At 50.4% G+C, this 24,648-nt stretch overlaps 2 protein-coding genes across 2 annotated transcripts; both read left to right on the top strand.

Moving 5' to 3' along the window:
* Nucleotides 1-871: 871 nt before the first annotated feature.
* On the top strand, nt 872-3,084 carry LOC134039039 (salivary glue protein Sgs-4-like). The gene is made up of 3 exons (XM_062484790.1): nt 872-940; nt 1,378-2,264; nt 2,502-3,084. Exons 1-2 carry the CDS (start codon nt 872-874, stop codon nt 2,200-2,202), a joined length of 894 nt encoding a protein of 297 aa, XP_062340774.1. The 3' UTR covers nt 2,203-2,264; nt 2,502-3,084.
* Nucleotides 3,085-4,853: 1,769 nt separating this feature from the next.
* LOC134038586 (ral guanine nucleotide dissociation stimulator-like) lies at nt 4,854-24,049 on the top strand. Its single transcript, XM_062484054.1, has 19 exons — nt 4,854-6,738; nt 13,860-14,164; nt 14,599-14,673; nt 15,794-15,987; nt 16,109-16,230; nt 16,904-17,119; nt 17,259-17,362; nt 17,538-17,622; nt 18,142-18,216; nt 19,250-19,336; nt 19,469-19,501; nt 19,637-19,758; nt 20,321-20,416; nt 21,282-21,372; nt 21,436-21,540; nt 21,974-22,048; nt 22,885-23,130; nt 23,340-23,454; nt 23,739-24,049. Exons 1-19 carry the CDS (start codon nt 6,718-6,720, stop codon nt 23,912-23,914), a joined length of 2,343 nt encoding a protein of 780 aa, XP_062340038.1. The 5' UTR covers nt 4,854-6,717; the 3' UTR covers nt 23,915-24,049.
* The last annotated feature ends 599 nt before the right edge of the window (nt 24,050-24,648 follow it).

Raw genomic sequence — 24,648 nt, 5'->3', positions numbered from 1 at the left:
TAAGTGTATCTTTGCAGATAATTTGTCATTTTTGTGTTAAAATTACAATGTTGCCTACTTTTTAAACTTTAAACAGCAACAGTTACTTCAAAACCAACACAACACAAGATTAATTCACCCTTTAAACATTTGGATTACATTTGGATTGTATTTTACATATTTATGAAATGTGTGAAATTCTACATAATTGACATTCCAGTTGTCAGGGAAACGTCCAGGCTTCACCATCTGCTGGACATAAATGATCATACAGACTCATTACAAGTAATGTGCTCATAATGTTCTCTGATGAAGCAGAATTTAATGTACATTTTCAGAAATGTTTGTCCAGTGCCATGTTGCCATATAGTGAAGCCCAGCAGTATCTGGCCAGTGTCCACATGGTTGGTCGTGTGAGTGATCCAGGGCTCCAGTGATCCAGGGCTCCAGTGATCCAGGGCTCCAGTGATCCAGGGCTCCAGTGATCCAGGGCTCCAGTGATCCAGGGCTCCAGTGATCCAGGGCTCCAGTGATCCAGGGCTCCAGTGATCCAGGGCTCCAGTGATCCAGGGCTCCAGTGATCCAGGGCTCCAGTGATCCAGGGCTCCAGTGATCCAGGGCTCCAGTGATCCAGGGCTCCAGTGATCCAGGGCTCCAGTGATCCAGGGCTCCAGTGATCCAGGGCTCCAGGGATCCCTGATTATAAGCAGATGTGGTCTTCATGTGCACCTCTTATCCACCGTTCAGCATGAGGCCCTGTTCTACAGTGGCAGACTAGCGGTCTGGTAGGTTGTGATGCTGGTTGTCTAAGATATTAAGATCTGTTGCAGCTTTAAATAAAAGTTCTGTACTGTTAGTTTTGTGTAAAGAGTCCCAGCTATAGGCTGGGTACATGGCAGTAACCCAGGTGCAGGAGATGTTGGCCAGCCTGCCTGTCGTGGCCCAGAGACACGCTGACCCGGTCTTTCCTGCAGCTTTATTGTTACACTTGGATAGTTTGGTGAGGTTCCTCCTGCAGAGACCTTGGGCGTGGTGCCAGAACTCCACAGAGCTCCTGTGCTGGTTTAGTGTCTTTACGGTCTGCAGCTGCCAGGAGGCCTCCCCCACCTCTCTCCCTCCCCCACCTCCACTCCCCGGGCTCTGGGGGAAGCTGTGACTTGGTTCCCATGCGGTTGTGTTCCAACTATACAGGCTGTGTAGGCCTTATACACCTGAGCTCAGATCAGGGTTAGGTGTGGGTGTAGTTAGGGTGTTTGTACACAGTGAAGAACTCCCTCCTGTCCCGTGCCCTGCTCCTCAGGCTTGTTGCTATGGGAGCTCCTCAGGCTTGTTGCTATGGGAGCTCCTCAGGCTTGTTGCTATGGGAGCTCCTGGGTGCAGGACAAGAGCGTGTGCTAGTTGAAGAGGGAGGGGCTGGGCACAGAGCCTCCGCTGGCCTGGGAGGAGAGCGAGGGGCTGGGCACAGAGCCTCCGCTGGCCTGGGAGGAGAGCGAGGGGCTGGGCACAGAGCCTCCGCTGGCCTGGGAGGAGAGCGAGGGGCTGGGCACAGAGCCTCCGCTGGCCTGGGAGGAGAGCGAGGGGCTGGGCACAGAGCCTCCGCTGGCCTGGGAGGAGAGCGAGGGGCTGGGCACAGAGCCTCCGCTGGCCTGGGAGGAGAGCGAGGGGCTGGGCACAGAGCCTCCGCTGGCCTGGGAGGAGAGCGAGGGGCTGGGCACAGAGCCTCCGCTGGCCTGGGAGGAGAGCGAGGGGCTGGGCACAGAGCCTCCGCTGGCCTGGGAGGAGAGCGAGGGGCTGGGCACAGAGCCTCCGCTGGCCTGGGAGGAGAGCGAGGGGCTGGGCACAGAGCCTCCGCTGGCCTGGGAGGAGAGCGAGGGGCTGGGCACAGAGCCTCCGCTGGCCTGGGAGGAGAGCGAGGGGCTGGGCACAGAGCCTCCGCTGGCCTGGGAGGAGAGCGAGGGGCTGGGCACAGAGCCTCCGCTGGCCTGGGAGGAGAGCGAGGGGCTGGGCACAGAGCCTCCGCTGGCCTGGGAGGAGAGCGAGGGGCTGGGCACAGAGCCTCCGCTGGCCTGGGAGGAGAGCGAGGGGCTGGGCACAGAGCCTCCGCTGGCCTGGGAGGAGAGCGAGGGGCTGGGCACAGACAGGTGTCCCTGTCCCATGTCCCCTGCCAGGGTGAGACAGGGGTGCCGTAGGAACACACACGCCGTAGGAACACACACGCCGTAGGAACACACACGCCGTAGGAACACACAGGAACACACACGCCGTAGGAACACACACACACGCGTGTCCTGAAGGTGGCAGGGAGAGAAGGTTCTTTTGATGCCACAACATCAGTCTGTCATCAGTCTGTCAGACTCCTGAGTGATGCTTGCTTCAGTAAAAGCACATGGAAGGAGTTTTATCAAATGTTTCAATTCAGTGAGGGTTATATGGATGTGGGTATAACTTGGTGCCAGAGCATTAGGGTTAGAACCCTAACCCAGAGCATTTGACTGCAGATCAAAGGGTTATAGTGGTTTCAGATTCCCCCTGTATGTTAATTGGATTCATAAAAAAACATTCTAAATGAACGAAAGAAAATTTATAAAAAGAAAATAATGTAATTAAGTGAATCTGAAAGACCTCCATGCGATGGTGTGTTGAGGGTGTGAATCAAGACTTGACTTCTGTGTAACTAATGTTTAACATCACACAGTACAAGATCTGTGGTAAAAATATTGAAGCATACTTATTTTTGAATCTCTTGTTCGTTGACGATTGTTAATTTTTTATTTTATGGTTGTGGTTGTGGAATGCTGCAAAAAAGGATGTGAATGACTGTTGTCCGCATAAATGACTATCTTGATTGTCAGTTGTTTTATGTCTATATGTCGTTTTTTAAGGATCGTCTCATTGCTGATGTTTAACACTTGGCTTTATGGCTGAATATCTTCCAGAAGGGATGAAGGGAAGCTGCTCTTTCAGGCTGGTGAAAATACCATATTACTCTTTTTTTTCTTAGTGCTGTTTTCTTTGTGTTTGTGTGACTGTGTGTATGGCTACATACTGTATCTATTAAAGCCATTATTTACATGTTTTACACATTAAATATGTTAACAATGATTTCAACAAGTCTATATTGTGATTGTTTTATGATGATGTTTTAGAAAACAGGCTCATGTCAATCTTCAATATACTTCAGTATAAATATGCCCTTAGAGTGTAGTGGTCTCAACTCATGTTAGGGTTTAATACAACCCCCCTTACCTGTGAAAACCGCGTGCTGAACTTGTTTAGGATTCATTTCGGGGATTCAACTACATGTGATCAGTTTTCCGCTATAGCGTAGCCTACATATTACATTACATGTATTCATTTAGCAGACGCTTTTATCCAAAGCGACTTCCAAGAGAGAGCTTTACAAAAGAGCATAGGTCACTGATCATAACAACGAGATAGCCCCAAAACATTGCGAGCAGCCAAACGTGAAGCATACATTGTGAAAAGCAAATAAGTGCCAATGTGGAGAACCATAAGAGCATGTAGTTAAACAAGTTACAAATTAAACAACATGAACCTCAAAAGAGCAAGAGTGTACCTGTAGAAAAAAGCAAGCAAAAATAATATAATATAATTCACAGCGAGTAAAAGAAGTTAAATCAGTTACAACTAACCGGCGAGCAGCGAGTTGCAGTAGTCCCAACTTTGAGAAAACAAGTGCTTGGACTAGCAGCTGGGTGGAATGCTCAGACAGGTATCTCCTGATCTTCCGGATGTTGTAGAGGGTGAATCTACAACATCCGGAGCGGAGACCGCAGCAATGTGGGCTGTGAGGGAGAGCTTGTCATCCATGGTAACCCCGAGGTTCCTGGCAGAGGATGAAAGGGTCACCGTCGCAGATCCCAGGGTGATTGAGAGATCATGGGAGATGGAGGGTTTGGCCGGGATGATGAGAAGTTCTGTTTTGGCGAGGTTCAGCTGGAGGTGGTGCTTGGTCATCCAGGCGGAGATGTCTGTGAGGCAGGCCTCGACCCTAGTTGAGATCCCCGGATCAGTCGGGGGCAACAACAGGTACAGCTGCGTGTCGTCAGCGTAGATGATTGGTCCAAGTGAGGTGGTGTACAGGGAGAAGAGGAGGGGTCCGAGGACAGAGCCCTGTGGGACACCAGTGGAGAGCTGACGAGGTCCTGACACTTTGCCTCCCCAGGAGACCTGGTAGGATCTTCCCGACAGGTAGAATTAGATCCACTGAAGTGCAGTGCCAGTGATCCCCATCTCAGAAAGTCTGAGCATGATCTGATGGTTAACCGTATTAAACGCTGCAGAAAGGTCCAGCAGGATGATGACGGATGACCTCGAAGCCGCTCTGGTAGTCTGGAGGGCAGTGGTGACTGATAGGAGGGCAGTTTCTGTGGAGTGGCCAGTCTTGAAGCCCAATTGGTTGGGGTCAAGCAGGTTGTTCTGAGAGAGAAAGTTTGACAGTTGGTTTGATACAGCACCTTCAATTGTTTTTTAAAGAAGGGTAGCAGTGATACTGGTCTGTAGTTCTGGAGGACGGCAGGGTTATGGGAGGGTTTTTTTGAGTAGAGGGGTAACTCTGGCCTGTTTGAAGGCAGAGGGGATATGCGAGCTACTACAGTAAACATGATATTGCTGACCAGCAAACGAATAGCCTACTACTCGAAAATGATTGTCCTTGTCTCGGTACGTAACGGTCTGGAGTCGTTCTTCATACCGCTGCACGTCTTAAATCTCCCAGCTCAATGACGCGCTCCGGGACAACGTCCCCGGTAGCCTATAGGGGCATGGGCCGACACTTGTGTAGCTAATTTATAAATATCACTTACAGGGTTGTCTATATTTAGACGACTGTTTTGTGACTTCTTTTAGGTCCGTTTAGAGGCAGGATAATATAAACTATAGGCACCAGTCGAGATAAGCATCAACGCTGTAACGGAGCCGTTTCAAATCGAGGTCAAATCTGCCCTTTAAGGCTGCGCACGCAGAAGTGAGCCTAGCGTCGAATATCTCGCCTGTTCGGTCAAGGATTCATCCTCGAGCACGGACTGACGGAGAGCCACAGATTTACTCCATTCTGAACCGGATCTACCAAAATGACGGGATAATGTTTGAGAATGTACGTTTTATTTGCGTTCCTCCGGGTTCGTAAATGACCAACTGGGCTCTAGTGATTTGCCTGGCAGGTTAGGTACAGAATAGGGTGGGCAGACCGGCATACATCTGAAGGTTCACCCCGGTCTCATCATTGCCGCGAGGCTTTTTGGTGGAGCACAGCCGACCGATTTCATGTAGCCTAGCCTACCAAGATCGATTGCTGTGGATTGGAGGGATTGTGTGGTTTATTTGATCATTTTCGCCCTGATTTCGGCTATTAAATGCGACAACAGAGACGAGACTGTCCCTCGCCGCTCTATTTATGGGTCAGTATTTCTTTCTCCGCGGAACGGCCAACACCTCAGAGGTATCATGAAGAGATAGGACTCTGACTGCACATCCCGGCGGAGACGAAGCTCGGTGAGGCAACATGAGCAAGACGTTCGAGACGACATCCAAATCCAGGATATAAAAGACAACATTTCGAGGATTGAGAGACTGATAATGATAGAAAACGGGAAACCAGTGGATATAAGCATAAAGCACGGAGAATGAGGCTAGGTTGTCTTAGTATAAAACTAGTGATATAATAATAAAATAAAATAAAACAGGCGTAGTGGTGGGGTCATATTTACTACTGACAACATTTTGCGTAGCCTAATAAAGGCCTGTGGTTTTGTAGACAAACACAACCTACAGTTAGAAACGTTGACCCAGAAACCGAGATCGCGCCCTGTCATCTGTGGCCTCTAATGCATGTTATGATGTACAGTTCTAGCGAGAGATTATCAACCGCTTTGTCTATGCCAAGCACGTTTGTTTGGCTATTCACTTGTAGGCTACATCCCGACATCCACTGCCTCTGAGATTTATAGAGGCCTTAATCGAGGAATCCAACGGCACGTTGGCGGATTGTACAATCCTCAAACGAATTGACTGAAACTGGCACAAACGAACAGGCCTGTCGAAACAATTAAGGAATCGAGGAAAAGCGTCGATTATCATTATTAAGGCGCATCTCTGGAGCTCGTGAGGTGATGATATCACGCACAGGCGTAGCCTAATCGCTCGTGCTGCATATGAAGTGTCGCCCATTTGATTTTAAAGAGAGGATGAGAGGATGGGATGAGGATATCGTACATGTCAGTGGCGGTGGGAGCACAAAACGGTTGGGATATTTAGTAAAACTACATTAGTTCACCCGCCTACCCACGAGCCTATATCGGCGGCTCCATGTTATTACCCCACCATCCTCCCTCGGACAGACGGGTTATTACCCTGAATGGGAACCACATGTGTCCTACTTGATGCGGGAGCATTCTTTTAAAGACAACACATTCCAAACGGACTCATTTGTATAACGCGTTTACTTAACGCCCCGTCAGATTTTAAAGACTGACATTTGACAGAGGTGGATTTGATGACACACACCTGGACACGGCTGTGGTACTGTGAGGGTGTAGCTCTGTTAAACCCAGGAGATTCCCCGCTGACTGGAGGTCCACGCGCTTCAAGTGTGCCGTCGGTGGGATTTGGGTTGTTCTGCGCAACATGTGTAGGCCGACATAGCCTGTGTCATAGAGCTTCATAAGACGTCAAGATTTGCCAGGCAATAGCAAAGGACGAGGATATGAATCCAAGAAGATGATGATGCTGGATACACAGGTAAGATAGGCTATAGCCTAAGACGTTTATGTTGGCACTATAAATGCTCAAATTCGTAAAAAGCGTGTAATGACGCAGACTAGACTATTATGCTTCTTAGGAACATTACTTTATTATATAGTTACACCGTCAGCCAGAGGATCATAATATTTAGGTACAAATCACTTCAGGTCTGGCTCCTGGCCAGCTCCTTGGTGGGTTGCCATGGCACCATGGTCAGGACGCCAGCTGAGGTTCTTCTGCCTCAACGCCAGGGAACATGCGCAGAGCGGCGTAACCACACTGTGTGAACCACACTGATAGAACCACAATGTTAATCCTCCAAAACCTCTTGTGCTATCTACACCTCCAATCTCTACATCTCACTGCCTCTGCTTCTTTAAATGGATGGTTTTATGTGTGAGAGAGAGTGAGTGAGAGAAAGTACTACAGAGAACCATCGGCCATGTTAATGCTACAGTAACATGATACAGGAAGTAGACCAGCTGTCTCACATCTCAAGCGGGTGTTGTGGGATTCAGTGTGCTTATAAGAAGTGTGTGTGAGAGAGAGAAAGTGTAAGTGTGTGTGTGTGTGTGTGTGTGTGTGAAAGAGAGAGAGAGAGAGAGAATATGTGTGTGTGCACTCTTGTGTGTCCAGCTCCTCCCTGTGTATGGGCCTGTCATTCAGTATCTAGCACAGCTTGGTGGCTGTGTTCAGCTGTAGCTGTCAGCTGGCAGAGTGTTGCTAAGCTAACAGGCCAGACAGCCAAGCCTGCTGTGGTCTCCATGGCAGCCAGCCCAGTTTACACCAGTGTGGGAAACAGGGAGAAAATAACTTCTAGCTGTGACTCCAGGCCTTGCTAAACACCCAGAAGAGGTAGCATCTGGCTAGTAAGCTAGTCTGATCCACGTAGCATTATAGGGTTAGGAGCATTAACATTAGCATTATTCATCATGTGGAATCTGTACATGAGAGCTGGACAATAAAGTGCTGATAGACAAAGACCAGGTGCACTTCTCCTTGTGTCCATCAGGTGTCACCGTTTCTCTTCAGATAAGACCCCAGAGTTGACCCAGTCTGGGGCTGTCCTGCTACAGTACACACCCACTGAAGTGAAAACCTTTTATTTTGTACTTTAAGTATGATTAAGGCTGTGGTTTTATGATATCCTGTTCTTTGTTTACCACAGACAGTGTAGTTCAGATGTTAACCACAGACAGTGTAGTTCAGATGGCAAAAGAGAACCAAGTTAGTTCTATGATTCTGTGAAATCATTTTATACAGCATCAGCTCTTTCAGGAACAGACAGTTCCATTCTGGACAATGAAATGTCATGACTCAGGATAGTGGTGACCAACTTCTCAACCAATCACAGATGAGTGAGGACATCTCAAGTGAGACACCTTCCCATCAGTCTCCTCCCTGTATTAAACACCCCCATAATAAACACCTTAATGTTAAACACTTCCATGTTAAACACCTTCATGTTAAACACCTTCATGTTAAACACTTCCATGTTAAACACCTTCATGTTAAACACCTTCATGTTAAACACTTCCATGTTAAACACCTCCATGTTAAACACCTTCATGTTAAACACCTCCATGTTAAACACCTTCATGTTAAACACCTTCATGTTAAACACCTCCATGTTAAACACCTTCATGTTAAACTCCTTCATGTTAAACACCTTCATGTTAAACACCTTCATGTTAAACACCTTCATGTTAAACACCTCCATGTTAAACTCCTTCATGTTAAACACCTTCATGTTAAACACCTCCATGTTAAACACCTCCATGTTAAACACCTCCATGTTAAACTCCTTCATGTTAAACACCTTCATGTTAAACTCCTTCATGTTAAACACCTCCATGTAAACACCTCCATGTTAAACTCCTTCATGTTAAACACCTCCATGTTAAACACCTCCATGTTAAACTCCTTCATGTTAAACACCTCCATGTACATGCATAAATGAACTCTGAGATTTGCAGTTTGCCAAAGACACAAATGTTTCACAGGTTTCTAAACACCTTCTCCATGAATGTAGAGACCCCATTTCAGTAGGAACCCAGTTTCTCTTGTACCTCTCCCTGCATTCGTCTGCCTCCCCTCTCTGCACCCCTCCTCCCCCTCTCTGCACCCCTCCTCCATTTACTGGCAGTGAATGTCCTGGCCCAGCCCACGCGCAACACACAACAGATGTGGAAAGTAGAGCAGCGCTGAAGAATGCCTGAGGCCGAGTCTGCTTAACTTACAGAACTGGACACAATAAACACAGATTCTCTTTACAGTTACAAGTTTGGATCAGTTACAGGGATGGGGTGTTTGAACCGTGTATGTTTTTTATTCGTTATCAACATTATTTGTTTGCATCGAATTGTTTACTTTAGTTGGGCCTATCTTTATCATTTTTAAATCGTAACCTTGTGGACATTTGTCAGGGAATTCTTGTGACGCACAAAAACAATTGTAGGCCTACATGAGGGAATGAATAAATAGTAAAAAAGCAAAGTTTAGTTTAATGACAAAGCCTATTATAGGCCTACTGTACAGAACGGGTTAGGGTCAGAGTTAGTCCAATGCAACACTCCGGTGCTAAATGACACCACAAGCTTTATAACTGGGCGGTTCTGTCGGTTGGGGGAGGAGTCGAAGAGAAAGCCTGGATGTCCAAACAGATACGTGAAGGATCCATTCAGCCTTCATGACTCACACAGATTCAGGCTGTCCTCTTTGTGTGAAAAATTGTGTGTCAGTCGTATCCCTTCATGGAGTGAAAAGGTCGGTTTTCGACATTGTTACTGCCGTGGCTGTAGAGCCGATGACACCCATGGTTTATCTAACGGGAGCCCCGTGTGAGGCGCGCGGCAAGCAGGCGTCTCCAGATGGGATGTTTGACGCCACCGCCTGGAGGATCCGTCACATCTGGGAGGGGGTGAGGCTTGAGGTGGCGGGGGGCACCAGCCCCGTGGTCCTGCACAGTTTCACACAACTGGACCCCGATTTTCCACTCTTGGAGGTAACAAAAATGCCACAAATGCAGAGAGGGTTTTTATGCTTTATAGCGCAGCACCTGAAGGCTGCTTTATCCACCCACAGTGAATAAAGACGCAGCCTGTGTGTTAGTAAAGCCTAAAGCTTTGTGTGGGGGAGTATGCGTGCAGTAACTCCCGTGAGTCATGTAGGATCAAATAGCCCCGCTGTGGTCTCTCTCAGCAGGCTCTGTTGTTGACCACATGCCTCCAGTCTCTGATGAGAAGATCTCACTGCTTTGTGCTGTATCAAGTACCAGTAGATACAGTCCTAATAACACATTTAAATGTAATGTCATAATAACACTTATTAACATATATAATTAACATATAATGCACAAAGTGTTAAACGCTTAATTGGATGTTTGTGAGGAATCTTTGATATATTTTTTGTAACAATATTTTAGTGTGTATGGAAGTACAGTTGTGTATGATTAGTGTGTATCTCCAGTCTGTTGTGCCTGCTGTCCTGCACACACAGAGGTGGTAGACAAACTCTGACATCTTCACTGCACACTTCCCATATTTAACCTCCATGATTCTGTAGCAAGGCTGTTTGCTGAGGGAGACTCGTCACGCAGCAAGAGGAGAAGGGTGTCGCAGGGCTGGGGGCTAGGGTGGGGGTGGAGGCTGGGGGCTAGGGTGGGGGTGGAGGCTGGGGGCTAGGGTGGGGGGTGGAGGCTGGGGGCTAGGGTGGGGGGTGGAGGCTGGGGGCTAGGGTGGGGGTGGAGGCTGGGGGCTAGGGTGGGGGTGGAGGCTGGGGGCTAGGGTGGAGGCTGGGGTGGAGGCTGGGTGTGGGGGGTGGAGGTTGGGGGCTTGGGGCTGGGTGTGGGGGGTGGAGGTTGGGGGCTTGGGGCTGGGTGTGGGGGGTGGGGGGTGGAGGTTGGGGGCTTGGGGCTGGGTGTGGGGGGTGGAGGTGGGGGCTGTGGCTGGGGGGTGGAGGCTGGGGATGGGAAGTGGAGGTGGGGGGTGGAGGCTGGGGGTGAGGGTGGAGGCCACAGGAGGGCTGTGTCCCTGGTCTCACCCAGGAGGAGGGCTGTGTCTCTGGTCTGAGTAAGGGAGGAGGGCTGTGTCTCTGGTCTGAGTAAGGGAGGAGGGCTGTGTCTCTGGTCTGAGTAAGGGAGGAGGGCTGTGTCTCTGGTCTGAGTAAGGGAGGAGGGCTGTGTCTCTGGTCTGAGTAAGGGAGGAGGGCTGTGTCTCTGGTCTGAGTAAGGGAGGAGGGCTGTGTCTCTGGTCTGAGTAAGGGAGGAGGGCTGTGTCTCTGGTCTGAGTAAGGGAGGAGGGCTGTGTCTCTGGTCTGAGTAAGGGAGGAGGGCTGTGTCTCTGGTCTGAGTAAGGGAGGAGGGCTGTGTCTCTGGTCTGAGTAAGGGAGGAGGGCTGTGTCTCTGGTCTGAGTAAGGGAGGAGGGCTGTGTCTCTGGTCTGAGTAAGGGAGGAGGGCTGTGTCTCTGGTCTGAGTAAGGGAGGAGGGCTGTGTCTCTGGTCTGAGTAAGGGAGGAGGGCTGTGTCTCTGGTCTGAGTAAGGGAGGAGGGCTGTGTCTCTGGTCTGAGTAAGGGAGGAGGGCTGTGTCTCTGGTCTGAGTAAGGGAGGAGGGCTGTGTCTCTGGTCTGAGTAAGGGAGGAGGGCTGTGTCTCTGGTCTGAGTAAGGGAGGAGGACTGTGTCTCTGGTCTGAGTAAGGGAGGGAGGGAAGCTGTGCTGTAATGACAGCTTCCTCACCACCTCTGCTTGATATCTGCGCCAGTCAGGCGCCTCTTTCTACTGTATCTACTGCCTGCCTTCAGTGTTCACCCCCTGGAATCTCCCTCTTATCTCCTGATGTATGGCTGCTGGGAAAATCTACATCTTTTAAAACGTGACTGAAAACACACTGTCTGATCAACATACCCCAAACTCTGCTGAGGTCTGGGGGAGGGGAATAGAGGAAATATTTGGTCGCAAAGTCAAATGAAAGTTGGACCAACAATTCACCCTTGTGGTACCCCTTGTTCAGCAGCCCTCCCTGCTCATTCCTGCCCTTCATGCAGACGTATTATAATGCAGGGGTATTATTCTTTCGGATTCCTGCACACGGGCATCAGAGCTAGAGAAACACACCAAGCAGACTGCTGTGAGAACACACACCCAGCAGGCTGGAGTCAAAACACACAAACAGCAGAATAAAAACACACACACCCTTAATGGCATCGTGTTTCATTGCCTGAAAACTCCTCTTGATAAGCGTATGAAGCCCAACGCTGGAGCGCCAGACAGGATCTCGGATGGGGACAAAAGGGTGTCCTAAAGCAGCATGCCGTCCTGAGTTAGTTTGAGCTGCTTGGATCTCTCTGATTCCCTACCGTCGTGTTTACAAAGGTGTTGGCCTGATGTTTCATGCGCTGCTCGAATCAGCGGCCCAGGATAGAGAGGGATGTGTAGCGGTTGTGTACTCCTCATGCGTTGTGTATTGATGGCACCAGTTTGTATGTAATAGACGTGGTCTTGCCCCATCAGAGTTACACTTGGCCAATGTTCGCCCTTCGCTGGGATCGAACCTGCCATCTCTGGCATCCCAAGCGCGACCACTACCAGCTACGCCAACGAAAAGCTAGCTATTCATTGACATGGGTGGCCTGTTACATACTTGAGGAGTGAGTTTAACCTGCTACACTCAGTCAGAGGGGGACAAATGAAGAGCAGAATGGAAGACAACAAACCTGACAGCTTTGTCAGGACATGGACCTGGTGTTCAGTTTATCCAAGTTCAAAAGGAAGCTGAGAGGTATTGAAAGATGAAAAGGAAGCGGATGGGTTATGGCAGGAGAGACAGGTTGACATGTTTATGGTAAGTGGATGAAACATGTGAGTGAGTGTGTGGGTGAGTGTGTGTGAGTGTGTGTGTGTGTGTGTGTGTGTGTGTGTGTGCGAGTGTGAGTGAGTGTGTGTGCCAGTGTGTGTGTGTGAGTGAGTTGTTCTGCTGTTGTTTAAGCTACCTCATTCCTTCCTCTCCTGAGTGAACATCCTGTTCGTTACCCAGCTCCCCTCCTCCACCAGACACAGACTGTCTGTTATGATGACCTTGCCTTGATGTGGGAGCTAATTACAGTAGTTTTCAATAAACAGACAGTTTTATTGTGTGAAATATTAGAATATATTATAAATTGACCTATTATGGAAAAGTAGGTCAGCAAGTTGTGCAGTGTTGGGTTGCCAGGTGATATGGGGCAGTGTTGGGTTGCCAGGTGATATGGGGCAGTGTTGGGTTGCCAGGTGATATGGGGCAGTGTTGGGTTTCCAGGTGATATGGGGCAGTGTTGGGTTGCCAGGTGATATGGGACAGTGTTGGGTTGCCAGGTGATATGGGGCAGTGTTGGGTTGCCAGGTGATATGGGGCAGTGTTGGGTTGCCAGGTGATATGGGGCAGTGTTGGGTTGCCAGGTGATATGGGGCAGTGTTGGGTTGCCAGGTGATATAGGGCAGTGTTGGGTTGCCAGGTGATATGGGGCAGTGTTGGGTTACCAGGTGATATGGGTGGCAGCTGTAATGATTCATTCAAGTCATAGTGTTATTCACTGTTACTACTGTTCTACTTATCTTGACCGGTATTTCCCCCGTTATTAGAATAAGAATCAGAATGGGATTTATTCGCCATGAAATTTTGCACAGACAAGGAATTTGCTTTGGCAGGAAGGTGCATACAATAAACATATAGGGACCTAAAATTTAAATATGTGGACTATCTATACTAAGGGTACATAAACTAGCAGTACTAAGTGGAATTAGAATTAAATAAAATATACAATAAAATAAAATATAAGTTGCCGTATTGTATTACTAAGGTGTGCATGTCGACTGAACAGGAATGTGCTGACTGGGTATTGGCTAACACACAAGGTTAAACAAGCTACTTTTGGGCAATATCTGTCATGCCCACTAGAACCAATAACTGGGGAGTTTCCAATAAAAATTCAAACTTCAATACTTTCTCAAATATAAAATCAGTGCATGAATAATTGCACTGATGTGATAGTCATAAGTTCCTATTTTAGCCTTCCAATATTATACAATTTGATATTTAACTTTGACATTGTATGTCAACATTGTGTGTGTTCGTCCGCTTGCAGAACGCGACGCAGGAGATCGGGGAGGAGGTGGAGGAGGGGGCGGTGTATTCCATCACGCTGAGGAAGCTGCAGATGCACCAGGCGCCCAGCAGGGGGCAGCGCTGGCTGGGCGCGGATGCGGAAGCGGCCCTCAGCCTCTACGAGACGTGCAAGGTCCGCACCATCAAGGCGGGGACGCTGGAGAAGCTGGTGGAGTACATGATGGCCGCCTTCCGGGGGAACGACTCCACCTACGTCACCATCTTCCTCTGCACATACCGCTCCTTCGCCTCCACCAAGCAGGTGCTGGACCTGCTGCTGAACAGGTGGGCTCTGGGGTGAGGTGGGGGGGAGTGGAGTGTTTAGGGGGACTGTGTGTGTGTGTGTGTGTGTGTGTGTGTGTGTGTAGGGGGACTGTGTGTGTGTGTGTGTGTGTGTGTGTAGGGGGAAAGTGTGTGTCTGTGTGTGTGTGTAAGGGTAACTACATTTGTGTGGTAATGTGTTTACCAGGTATGCTAAGCTAACTAATGTGTCTACCAGGTATGCTAAGCTAACTTATGTGTTTACCAGGTATGCTAAGCTAACGTACGGTACGTGTTTACCAGGTATGCTAAACTAACGTATGTGTTTACCAGGTATGCTAAGCTAACTTATGTGTTTACCAGGTATGCTAAGCTAACGTACGGTACGTGTTTACCAGGTATTCTAAACTAACGTACGTGTTTACCAGGTATGCTAAGCTAACTTATGTGTTTACCAGGTATGCTAAGCTGCAACACCTCCCAGGATCAGAAGGCTACAGACTGACTCATGATGACCGGACCGAACTACGGAAGTAGGTTTCGCCCCCAGTCTCTCATGGCCACTGTACTGCTTGGTTTCGCCCCCAGTCTCTCATGGCCACTGTACTGCTTGTACATTGGCTTTGCATGTAGATACAAGTGTTATAGAGTGATTAAGCAGTCTCCATACCACTTATGAAAGACGTTTAGTAAGGGGTGGCTACAGCTCAGTGGAAGAACATTACGGTTCAAATCTCCCCTGTATTTTCCTTAGTTTAAAAGCATCTGCTAAATGAACACATTAATATCAATAGGTAATCAGACTGGTATCTCTCCTGTTTGGCCTAGTGGACAAGGCCTATACCGTAGCGACTAGTTGCTACCAAGAGTACACCAGAGATTGCAGGAGACCAAACTCAAGCACATCTATAGAAATGTAAAGAACAGAAAGGATGTGAAGTAGATCCTCTTACATTAGCACAGGCCTGAAGAGGCTGTCCACAGTGTGTTGGATCCATTGTTCAAACTTGAATGCTGCTCTGTATCACATTGCACACGTCATCATAACTGACCTATATCCTTGGGAGGAAATGGCATTTATATATGTCCTGTCCTCAGGGTTGTGACTACACAGACTAAATATCAGGCTGTAAACCACACAGAGTAAACCACGTTAACATTCTCCTGTTGTTTGACTCCCTTCCTGTGTAGTCTGACTCTTCCTATGTAGTCTGACTTCCTGTGTAGTTTGACTCTTCCTGTGTAGTCTGACTCTTCCTGTGTAGTCTGACTCTTCCTGTGAGGTCTGACTCTTCCTGTGTAGTTTGACTCTTTCTGTGTAGTCTGACTCTTCCTGTGTAGTCTGACTCTTCCTGTGTAATCTGGCTCTTCTTGTGTAGTCTGGCTCTTCCTGTGTAGTCTGGCTCTTCCTGTGTAGTCTGACTCTTCCTGTGTAGTCTGACTCTTCCTGTGTAATCTGGCTCTTCCTGTGTAGTCTGGCTCTTCCTGTGAGGTCTGACTCTTCCTGTGTGGTCTGACTCTTCCTGTGAGGTCTGACTCTTCCTGTGAGGTCTGACTCTTCCTGTGTAGTCTGACTCTTCCTGTGAGGTCTGACTCTTCCTGTGAGGTCTGACTCTTCCTGTGTAGTCTGACTCTTCCTGTGTGTTTCCTCAGCACCATCTCGTCCATCCTGGGCGCGTGGCTGGATCAGTATTCAGAGGACTTCTGGAAGCCTCCTGAGTACAGCTGTCTCCGCCGCCTCGTCTCCTACCTCCACCTCAACTTCCCCGGCTCAGACCTGGAGCGCCGCGCCTGCAACCTGCTCGCTCACTTTCACCGCCGGCAGCTGCAGGAACCCGAACACGAGGGTGAGACTCTGCCGACCTCTAACCCCTGCCCTCCAACCCTGACCTCCAACCCCCAGCATGACCCTGATCACTATATCTAATGTGACCTCTAACCTGTGCTACCTGTGCTGTCATCCCGCAGTGCTGGACCACGGCCCCTACACCTTCACCCTGCTGGAGGAGAATGGCTTTGAGGATTACCGGCCAGACTTCCTGACCTTCGACCCCACCGTGGTGGCTGAGCAGTTGACCCTCATGGATGCAGTAAGAAACCTCCATCTTGTTATGAACTTAGCCTTGCCAGATCCTTACTCACACCACTAGAACTTCACTGCACCATGAAGCAGTGTGTGTGCTGGTGTTTAGTGCACTGTGTGTGTGTTGGTGTTTAGTGCACTGTGTGTGTGTGTTGGTGTTTAGTGCACTGTGTGTGTGTGTTGGTGTTTAGTGCACTGTGTGTGTGTGTTGGTGTTTAGTGCACTGTGTGTGTGTGTTGGTGTTTAGTGCACTGTGTGTGTGTGTTGGTGTTTAGTGCACTGTGTGTGTGTGTTGGTGTTTAGTGCACTGTGTGTGTGTGTTGATGTTTAGTGCACTGTGTGTGTGTGTTGGTGTTTAGTGCACTGTGTGTGTGTGTTGGTGTTTAGTGCATTCATAGTGGCCCCATTCATTGTTTTTACACCAGATGTACATTTTTTCACTTCCAGCCATTCAGTGGATTTATATTTATTTTTCCAAGCCTGTCAAGTGTGTTGAGATCCATTCACCCCTCTCCCCCTAACCCTAACCCTGGTGCTCAGAGATGAGCAGCTCCATAGCCTGCTGGATAACCAGGAAGTTACAGGAAGATAACTCAGGAAGTTACAGGAATATAACTCAGGAAGTCTCCCTCCTCTCTCCCCCTCCTCTCCCTCCTCTCTCCCCCTCCTCTCCTATACAGGAGCTCTTTAAAAAGGTGGTTCCGTATCACTGCCTGGGCAGCATCTGGTCTCAGCGTGACAAGAAGGGCAAAGAGCACCTAGCTCCGACCATCCGGGCCACCGTCACCCAGTTCAACTGTGTCACCAACTGTGTGATCTCCACCTGCCTGGGCAACCGCTTGCTTAAACCCACACAGAGGGCCAAGGTGGTGGAGCGATGGATCGATGTGGCCAGGGTGAGGCGCTGGTGTTACATGGTTTATATTGTCTCTGGAGCCTGCTTTATCATGTAATGTGTTCATTTAAAAACACGTCTGGCTCAAGCCCGTCACGGTTACAAAGGCTTTTATTTGTTACTTTTGTATTTTGTTTCAGGAGTGTCGTATTCTGAAGAATTTCTCCTCTCTGCGGGCCATCCTCTCAGCTCTGCAGTGCAACCCTGTTCACCGGCTCAAGAGGACCTGGGATGAAGTATCTAGGTAGCATAGCAGGGTAGCTAGCTCAGGGTGGTTTACCAGACATTACGTTCTTTGTTGAGCTAGTTGGGAGCAAGGCCCAAACCTGAGGAGTGTTGTCTGACAGACCTCTCTCTTCTCTCTCTCTTTCTCTCTCTCTCTTTTCTCTCTCTCCCTCTTCTCTCTCTCTCTCTAACAGGGAGAACTTCCGGATATTCCTTGAGCTGTCTGAGATTTTCTCAGATGAGAATAACCACTCGCTGAGCAGAGAGCTGCTGGTGAAGGTACCAAGACTGTGTGTGTGTGTGTGTGTGTGTGTGTGAGTGTGTGTTTGTGTGTGTGTGTGAGTGTGTGTGTGTGTGAGTGTGTGTGTGTGAGTGTGTGTGTGTGTGAGTGTGTGTGTGTGAGTGTGTGTGTGTGTGTGTGTGTGAGTGTGTGTGTGTGTGAGTGTGTGAGTGTGTGTGAGTGTGTGTGTGTGTGAGTGTGTGTGTGTGTGTGTGTGTGTGTGTGAGTGTGTGTGTGTGAGTGTGTGTGTGAGTGTGTGAGTGTGTGTGAGTGTGTGTGTGTGTGAGTGTGTGTGTGTGTGTGTGTGTGAGTGTGTGTGTGAGTGTGTGTGTGAGAGAGGATCTTACACCTTAACTTAAGGATGTTATGTGATATGGTATAATAATATAGTATAACGTTGCCCATCCATATTATAGGCATATCCTACTTCCTTCCTAGGTCTATCTCTACCTACCAGTCACATTCATCTGTATTTATCTGTGTATCTATCTGTACCTGTGTCTCTTGTCTCTGCTCAGGAGGGAACATCTAAATTTGCCACTCTGGAGATCAACCCCAAACGAGCCCAGAAGAGACAACAACCCAGACACCTGGTGAGGAGGCAGGGGGGCCAGGAGGGGGGGGCCAGGGGGGGGGGGGGCGGCCTGTGTCTGTGGTCAGAGGGGGGGGGCGGCCCGGGGGGGGCGGCCCGGGGGGGCGGCCTGTGGTCAGAGGGGGGGGGGGGCGGCCTGTGTCTGTGGTCAGGGGGGGGGGGGCGGCCTGTGTCTGTGGTCAGGGGGGGGGGGGGCGGCCTGTGTCTGTGGTCAGAGGGGGGGGGGGGGGGCTGTGTCTGTGGTCAGAGGGGGGGGGGCTGTGTCTGTGGTCAGAGGGGGGGGGGCTGTGTCTGTGGTCGGGGGGGGGGGCTGTGTCTGTGGTCAGAGGGGGGGGGGGGGGCTGTGTCTGTGGTCAGAGGGGGGGGGGGGGCTGTGTCTGTGGTCAGAGGGGGGGGGGGGCTGTGTCTGTGGTCAGAGGGGGGGGGGGGCTGTGTCTGTGGTCAGAGGGGGGGGGGCTGTGTCTGTGGTCAGAGGGGGGGGGGGGCTGTGTCTGTGGTCAGAGGGGGGGGGGGGCTGTGTCTGTGGTCAGAGGGGGGGGGGGCTGTGTCTGTGGTCAGAGGGGGGGGGGCTGTGTCTGTGGTCAGAGGGGGGGGGGGCTGTGTCTGTGGTCAGAGGGGGGGGGGGCTGTGTCTGTGGTCAGAGGGGGGGGGGGCTGTGTCTGTGGTCAGAGGGGGGGGGGGCTGTGTCTGTGGTCAGAGGGGGGGGGGGCTGTGTCTGTGGTCAGAGGGGGGGGGCTGTGTCTGTGGTCAGAGGGGGGGGGGCTGTGTCTGTGGTCAGAGGGGGGGGGGCTGTGTCTGTGGTCAGAGGGGGGGGGGCTGTGTCTGTGGTCAGAGGGGGGGGGGGGCTGTGTCTGTGGTCAGAGGGGGGGGGGCTGTGTCTGTGGTCAGAGGGCAGATTAGCTTTTCCTCTGTGGTCCACAATTATGGAGCAAACTGACCTCTAGTACGCATTGCAGGAACTGCTTGTTTCTTTTAGTCTAATGTGAAGTTCTCTGCTCTGTGTGTGTGTGTGTGTACGTCTGTGTGTGTGTCAGAGTGTGATGCAGGGCACCATCCCCTACCTAGGGACATTCCTCACAGACCTGGTGATGATGGACACGGCTATGAAGGACTATCTGGACGTGAGTCTCAACAAACAGCATCATATTAGAATAATATACACAAGATACTGATATTAAAACAGTGTCATGTTGTTCTTCTGTGACCTGAAATACTAAACATCCTGTTCTGTTGTTCTGTCTTCATGCTCACAGGGAGGGCTGATCAACTTTGACAAGAGGAGGAAGGTAGCCCTGCTACTCTGGACCACAGCATGCTGGATGTAGATCCATAGATTATAGAGCTGCTGGATGTAGATACATATAGACCTGTGTCCTCCTGACCTGTGACCTCCTGACCTGTGACCCCCTGATGTTCTGCAGGAGTTTGAGGTGATCGCCCAGATCAAGCTGCTGCAGCTGGCCTGCAACAACTACAACTTCACCAGGAACACCCGCTTCAGGGAGTGGTACTCCAGCCTGGACAAACTCACAGAGGCAGAGAGGTGAGAGGGGAGGAGGTAGGAGGGGAGAGGGTAGGAACACAATGCTAGACCTCCTTGCCTCATAGGGTGTCCAGTGAGAGAGTGCTAGTGGTAGACGGGTTGAAAGACAGAACAGGGATATATACCTCCACACATGTTAACCACCCCTGCTGTCCTGCCTCCACACATGTTAACCACCCCTGCTGCCCTGCCTCCACACATGTTAACCACCCCTGCTGCCCTGCCTCCACACATGTTAACCACCCCTGCTGCCCTGCCTCCACACATGTTAACCACCCCTGCTGCCCTGCCTCCACACATGTTAACCACCCCTGCTGCCCTGCCTCCACACATGTTAACCACCCCTGCTGCCCTGCCTCCACACATGTTAACCACCCCTGCTGCCCTGCCTCCACACATGTTAACCACCCCTGCTGCCCTGCCTCCACACATGTTAACCACCCCTGCTGCCCTGCCTCCACACATGTTAACCACCCCTGCTGCCCTGCCTCCACACATGTTAACCACCCCTGCTGCCCTGCCTCCACACATGTTAACCACCCCTGCTGCCCTGTCTCCACAGCTACAGCCAGTCCTGTGAGATTGAGCCTCTGTCTGAATCTGCCTCCAACACTCTGAAGGCAAAGAAGAACACAGGGATAATCAAGCGTTGGAGCGAGTGAGTCTCTCCTTCCTCATCCTGTCATCTCTCCTTCCTCATCCTGTCATCTCTCCCTCCTCGTCCTGTCATCTCTCCTTCCTCATCCTGTCATCTCTCCCTCCTCATCCTGTCATCTCTCCTTCCTCATCCTGTCATCTCTCCCTCCTCATCCTGTCATCTCTCCTTCCTCATCCTGTCATCTCTCCCTCCTCATCCTGTCATTTCTCCTTCCTCATCCTGTCATCTCTCCCTCCTCATCCTGTCATCTCTCCTTCCTCATCCTGTCATCTCTCCCTCCTCATCCTGTCATTTCTCCTTCCTCATCCTGTCATCTCTCCCTCCTCATCCTGTCATCTCTCCTTCCTCATCCTGTCATCTCTCCCTCCTCATCCGGTCATCTCTCCTTCCTCATCCTGTCATCTCTCCCTCCTCATCCTGTCATCTCTCCTTCCTCATCCTGTCATCTCTCCCTCCTCATCCTGTCATCTCTCCCTCCTCATCCTGTCATCTCTCCTTCCTCATCCTGTCATTTCTCCTTCCTCATCCTGTCATCTCTCCCTCCTCATCCTGTCATCTCTCCTTCCTCATCCTGTCATCTCTCCTTCCTCATCCTGTCATCTCTCCCTCCTCATCCTGTCATCTCTCCCTCCTCATCCTGTCATCTCTCCCTCCTCATCCTGTCTTAAAACCTCCCTGGTTCATACAAAGCCACTTCTGGAAAAACTTTGGATTTGATTTTATTATATTGTCCTTTTGATTATCATCCTCTTTCTACCTCTTCTCCTCTATCCCTCCCTTCCTCCCTCTCACCCAACTCCCCCACCTCTAACCCCCTCCCCTCTCCCCCCACCACCCCCTATCCCCCCTCCATCACCCCCTCCAGTCGCCAGCCAGCCAGTACCGAGGCAGGATCCAGCAGCTCCCACTCCAAGTCGTTCGACCAGCTGCGCTACGCCTCATGCCTGGGGGGAGGTGTGGAGGGGGGGAGGGAGAGAGGGGAGGGGGGCAGGGAGAGAGGGGAGGGGGGGAGGGAGAAGGGGGAGGGAGCAGACTCCCTGAGTGTCACCTCCGCTGGCTCCAGCAGCTCCGACGTGGAAGAGGTCAGCTTCATCTCACACTCACCCGACGCCCCGGAGCGCAAGGTGAGGGGGGCCTGGAGGAGACACACATACAGTACCAGTCAAAAGTTTGGACACGTGTCCAAACTTTTGACTGGTACTGTACACACATACACACATACATACACACATACATACACACACACACACATACACACATACTGGTAGAACTGCATACTATACAAGACACGCTGAGATAAATACATACCAGTAGAACTATGTACTATTCTAGATACACTTATATACGTACATATCTGTGCTTGTGTGTGTTCCTTTTAATTGCTGTCTTCTACCTAGTGATCCATCATTTATAATATGTAACACTGTTTAATCCTATACACCATTAAGATACTATATCCTGCACCCTCATTGTAGAGTTAGTGCAACTCCTTCATCCCGCACGGAGCGCCACATTTGAGAGCCTCTGGTGACTGCAGCTTTTAATTCCCTTTTGTAGACCTCCACGCCTTCCGTAAAACATTCCAATTCCGCGTTAGGAAAGTGTGGCCCCTTGCCTGACCTGGCACCCACGGTACTGCCTCCTCGTCCTGTACCACTTCCTGTTTCACTTCCTGTTTCCCTTCCTGTTTCACCTGTATTAACTGGACCCATTTCACTTCCCCACTGACGATGGATTTTGATTTCTGCTGTATCATTTTGTGTGATTTCATCCACATCTTAGTGGCTATTTTGTTGGATGTATCGTCAGTGGTGATCCATTTAGCTTTGTTTGGTTTCATACATTCTGGTTGTGGGTGTGTGGTGTGTCTCGACTGAGTTCATCTTCATACAATATTCTGGGGTTGTTGTGGTGGGGTTTGCATCCTATCTAGAAGTCTGGTCAGTTGTGACTGTCTGTGTTGGAAACATGCTGTTGTTTGGATTATTCAGTTCTGGTAACAATCTGATAGAGAAGTGGGACCAGGGCTGGTGATACCCTAGGTTGATCCTGGGACCAGGGCTGGGGATACCCTAGGTTGATCCTGGGACCAGGGCTGGGGATACCCTAGGTTGATCCTGGGACCAGGGCTGGGGATACCCTAGGTTGATCCTGGGACCAGGGCTGGTGATACCCTAGGTTGATCCTGGGACCAGGGCTGGGGATACCCTAGGTTGATCCTGGGACCAGGTCTTGGTCCAAGATCACAACCATTGATTAATTTGAAGTATAAAGTATAGCTTTAGTCCAGGTGAGAGACAAGAGTCTCTGCTCTGTGGGGTCCCTGAGGTCAACACTCATCAAGAGTAAAACAACCACTAGCCATCATTCATCTCCATTTAACAGAATGAGAGAGTTGAAGAGAACCCAGCTGTGTTGTCCAGGATGGGAGTGTGTCTTAGCTGTTGTCTGCCCCTCTCCTCTCCCAGTTCTGGGAGTCGACCTCCCTGTCGTCGCTGGACGCGTCCGGCCTCGGCTCTGGCTCCGGCTCCAGCAGTGCCTCATCCTCCTCCATGTCCTCCACGCCAGGTTCCCGCTCACACAAGCGCTCCGTCTCTGGGGTGTCCAGCTACTCCTCCCTCTCCCTGCCGCTCTACAACCAGCAGGTGGACGACTGCTGCATCATACGGGTCAGCCTGGACGTAGACAACGGAAACATGTACAAGAGCATCCTGGTGAGGAGGGGAGGGGAGGGGAGGGAGGAGAGATGAGGGGTGATGAGAGAGGAGAGAGGAGAGAGGAGACTCAGTGAGATGGGGAGGGGAGGGGAAAGAGATAGAGTGAGGAAGGAAGTTGTGGAGAAAGATTATCTCGTTATAGGTTGTGATTGGTGGTGTTTATGAACAAGCCAATTCTAATGTACGTGTGCCTCATGTGACCCCAGGTGACCAGTCAGGACAAGACTCCGGCGGTCATCAGGAAGGCGATGGTGAAACACAACCTGGACCGTGAGAGACCAGAGGAATACGAGCTGCTGCAGAAGATCTCAGACGAGAAAGGTCTGACCACTAAGGGGCACTGTACCCACAACCATCTGTTATGAAGACATACATCTGTTATTAACAACATTCTGTCAATGAAGTAGATTATTAACACCATATTTCTGTTAACAACATGCATCTGTTATTAGCAACATAGATCTATAACTAACAACATCAATCTATTAATGAAGTCTGTTATCAGCAACGGATATCTGTTCTGGATGTTAGGTGATTTAGTGAACTATAGTTCTGATTCAGTCCTCAGACTGGTAAAGATGATTGTGTCCCTCCGTCCTCCTCAGAGCTGAAGATCCCCGACAACGCCAACGTGTTCTACGCCATGAACTCGTCCGCCAACTACGACTTTGTCCTGAAGCGCCGAGGCTTTCCCCGGGCGTCCCGGCCAAAGCACGGCTCCAGCTCCACGCTGCCTCGCATGAAGCAGAAAGGCCTGAAGATCGCCAAGGGTATCTTCTAACCCTAACCCATGAAGAACCACCAGCCCTGCTGGAACCCCAGAGCCCCTCTGTGGGCCCCTGGCCCCCTGCCGCGAGGGGGCCCTGGCCCCCTGCCGCGAGGGGGCCCTGGCCCCCCTGGCCGGCAGAGCCTCCTGCCTGGCGTCAAGCCTTCAGGGACTCATGCAGCAGAGAGGACACTCACAGCCAGACAACGTTCACAGCACCCTAACCCTAACCCTTACAGACATACAGCTAACCCTTACAGACATAAGGACCCCGAGGCTCTTTATCAGTGCAGCCAGCTGGAGATACTGATGTGTGTTCACACCTGGTGTGTGTTCACACCTGATGTGTGTTCACACCTGGTGTGTGTTCAGATATTCTGAGGAACTCCTGAAGCTGAGCTGTGTTGATGCAGCTGTGTGGATGCAGCTGTGTGGATGCAGCTGTGTGGATGCAGCTGTGTGGATGCAGCTGTGTGGATGCAGCTGTGTGGATGCAGCTGTGTGGATGCAGCTGTGTGGATGCAGCTGTGTGGATGCAGCTGTGTGGATGCAGCTGTGTGGATGCAGCTGTGTGGATGCAGCTGTGTTTACTGCCACCTGGTGGAGGGACCTCCTACCAGTCCAGTCCTAGAAACGGACTGGACTGGTCACAGGGCCATCTTCGTTCGTCCCTCTGTCTGGAACGCTGTCCTGTTCCAGACACAAAGGAGCATTATCACTAGCTGCTCCTGTCACTGCTGCGATGCATT

Source organism: Osmerus eperlanus, chromosome 18 (genome assembly GCF_963692335.1).
Source record: "Osmerus eperlanus chromosome 18, fOsmEpe2.1, whole genome shotgun sequence".
NCBI classification, from domain to species: Eukaryota; Metazoa; Chordata; class Actinopteri; order Osmeriformes; family Osmeridae; genus Osmerus; species Osmerus eperlanus.
The sequence above is the reverse complement of the archived record's forward strand: the minus strand, read 5'-3'. Positions and strand labels throughout refer to the sequence as shown.

Bases quoted from the DNA above. Each gene is read 5' to 3' on its own strand.
- LOC134039039 (XM_062484790.1), top strand. From the start codon at position 872: ATGGCAGTAACCCAGGTGCAGGAGATGTTGGCCAGCCTGCCTGTCGTG. The intron at 941-1,377 runs GTCTTTCCTGCA...AGCGTGTGCTAG, and splicing joins CCCAGAGACACGCTGACCCG to TTGAAGAGGGAGGGGCTGGG.
- LOC134038586 (XM_062484054.1), top strand. From the start codon at position 6,718: ATGATGATGCTGGATACACAG. The intron at 21,541-21,973 runs GTGAGGGGGGCC...TCCCTTTTGTAG, and splicing joins CCGACGCCCCGGAGCGCAAG to ACCTCCACGCCTTCCGTAAA. The intron at 23,131-23,339 runs GTGAGGAGGGGA...ATGTGACCCCAG, and splicing joins ACATGTACAAGAGCATCCTG to GTGACCAGTCAGGACAAGAC.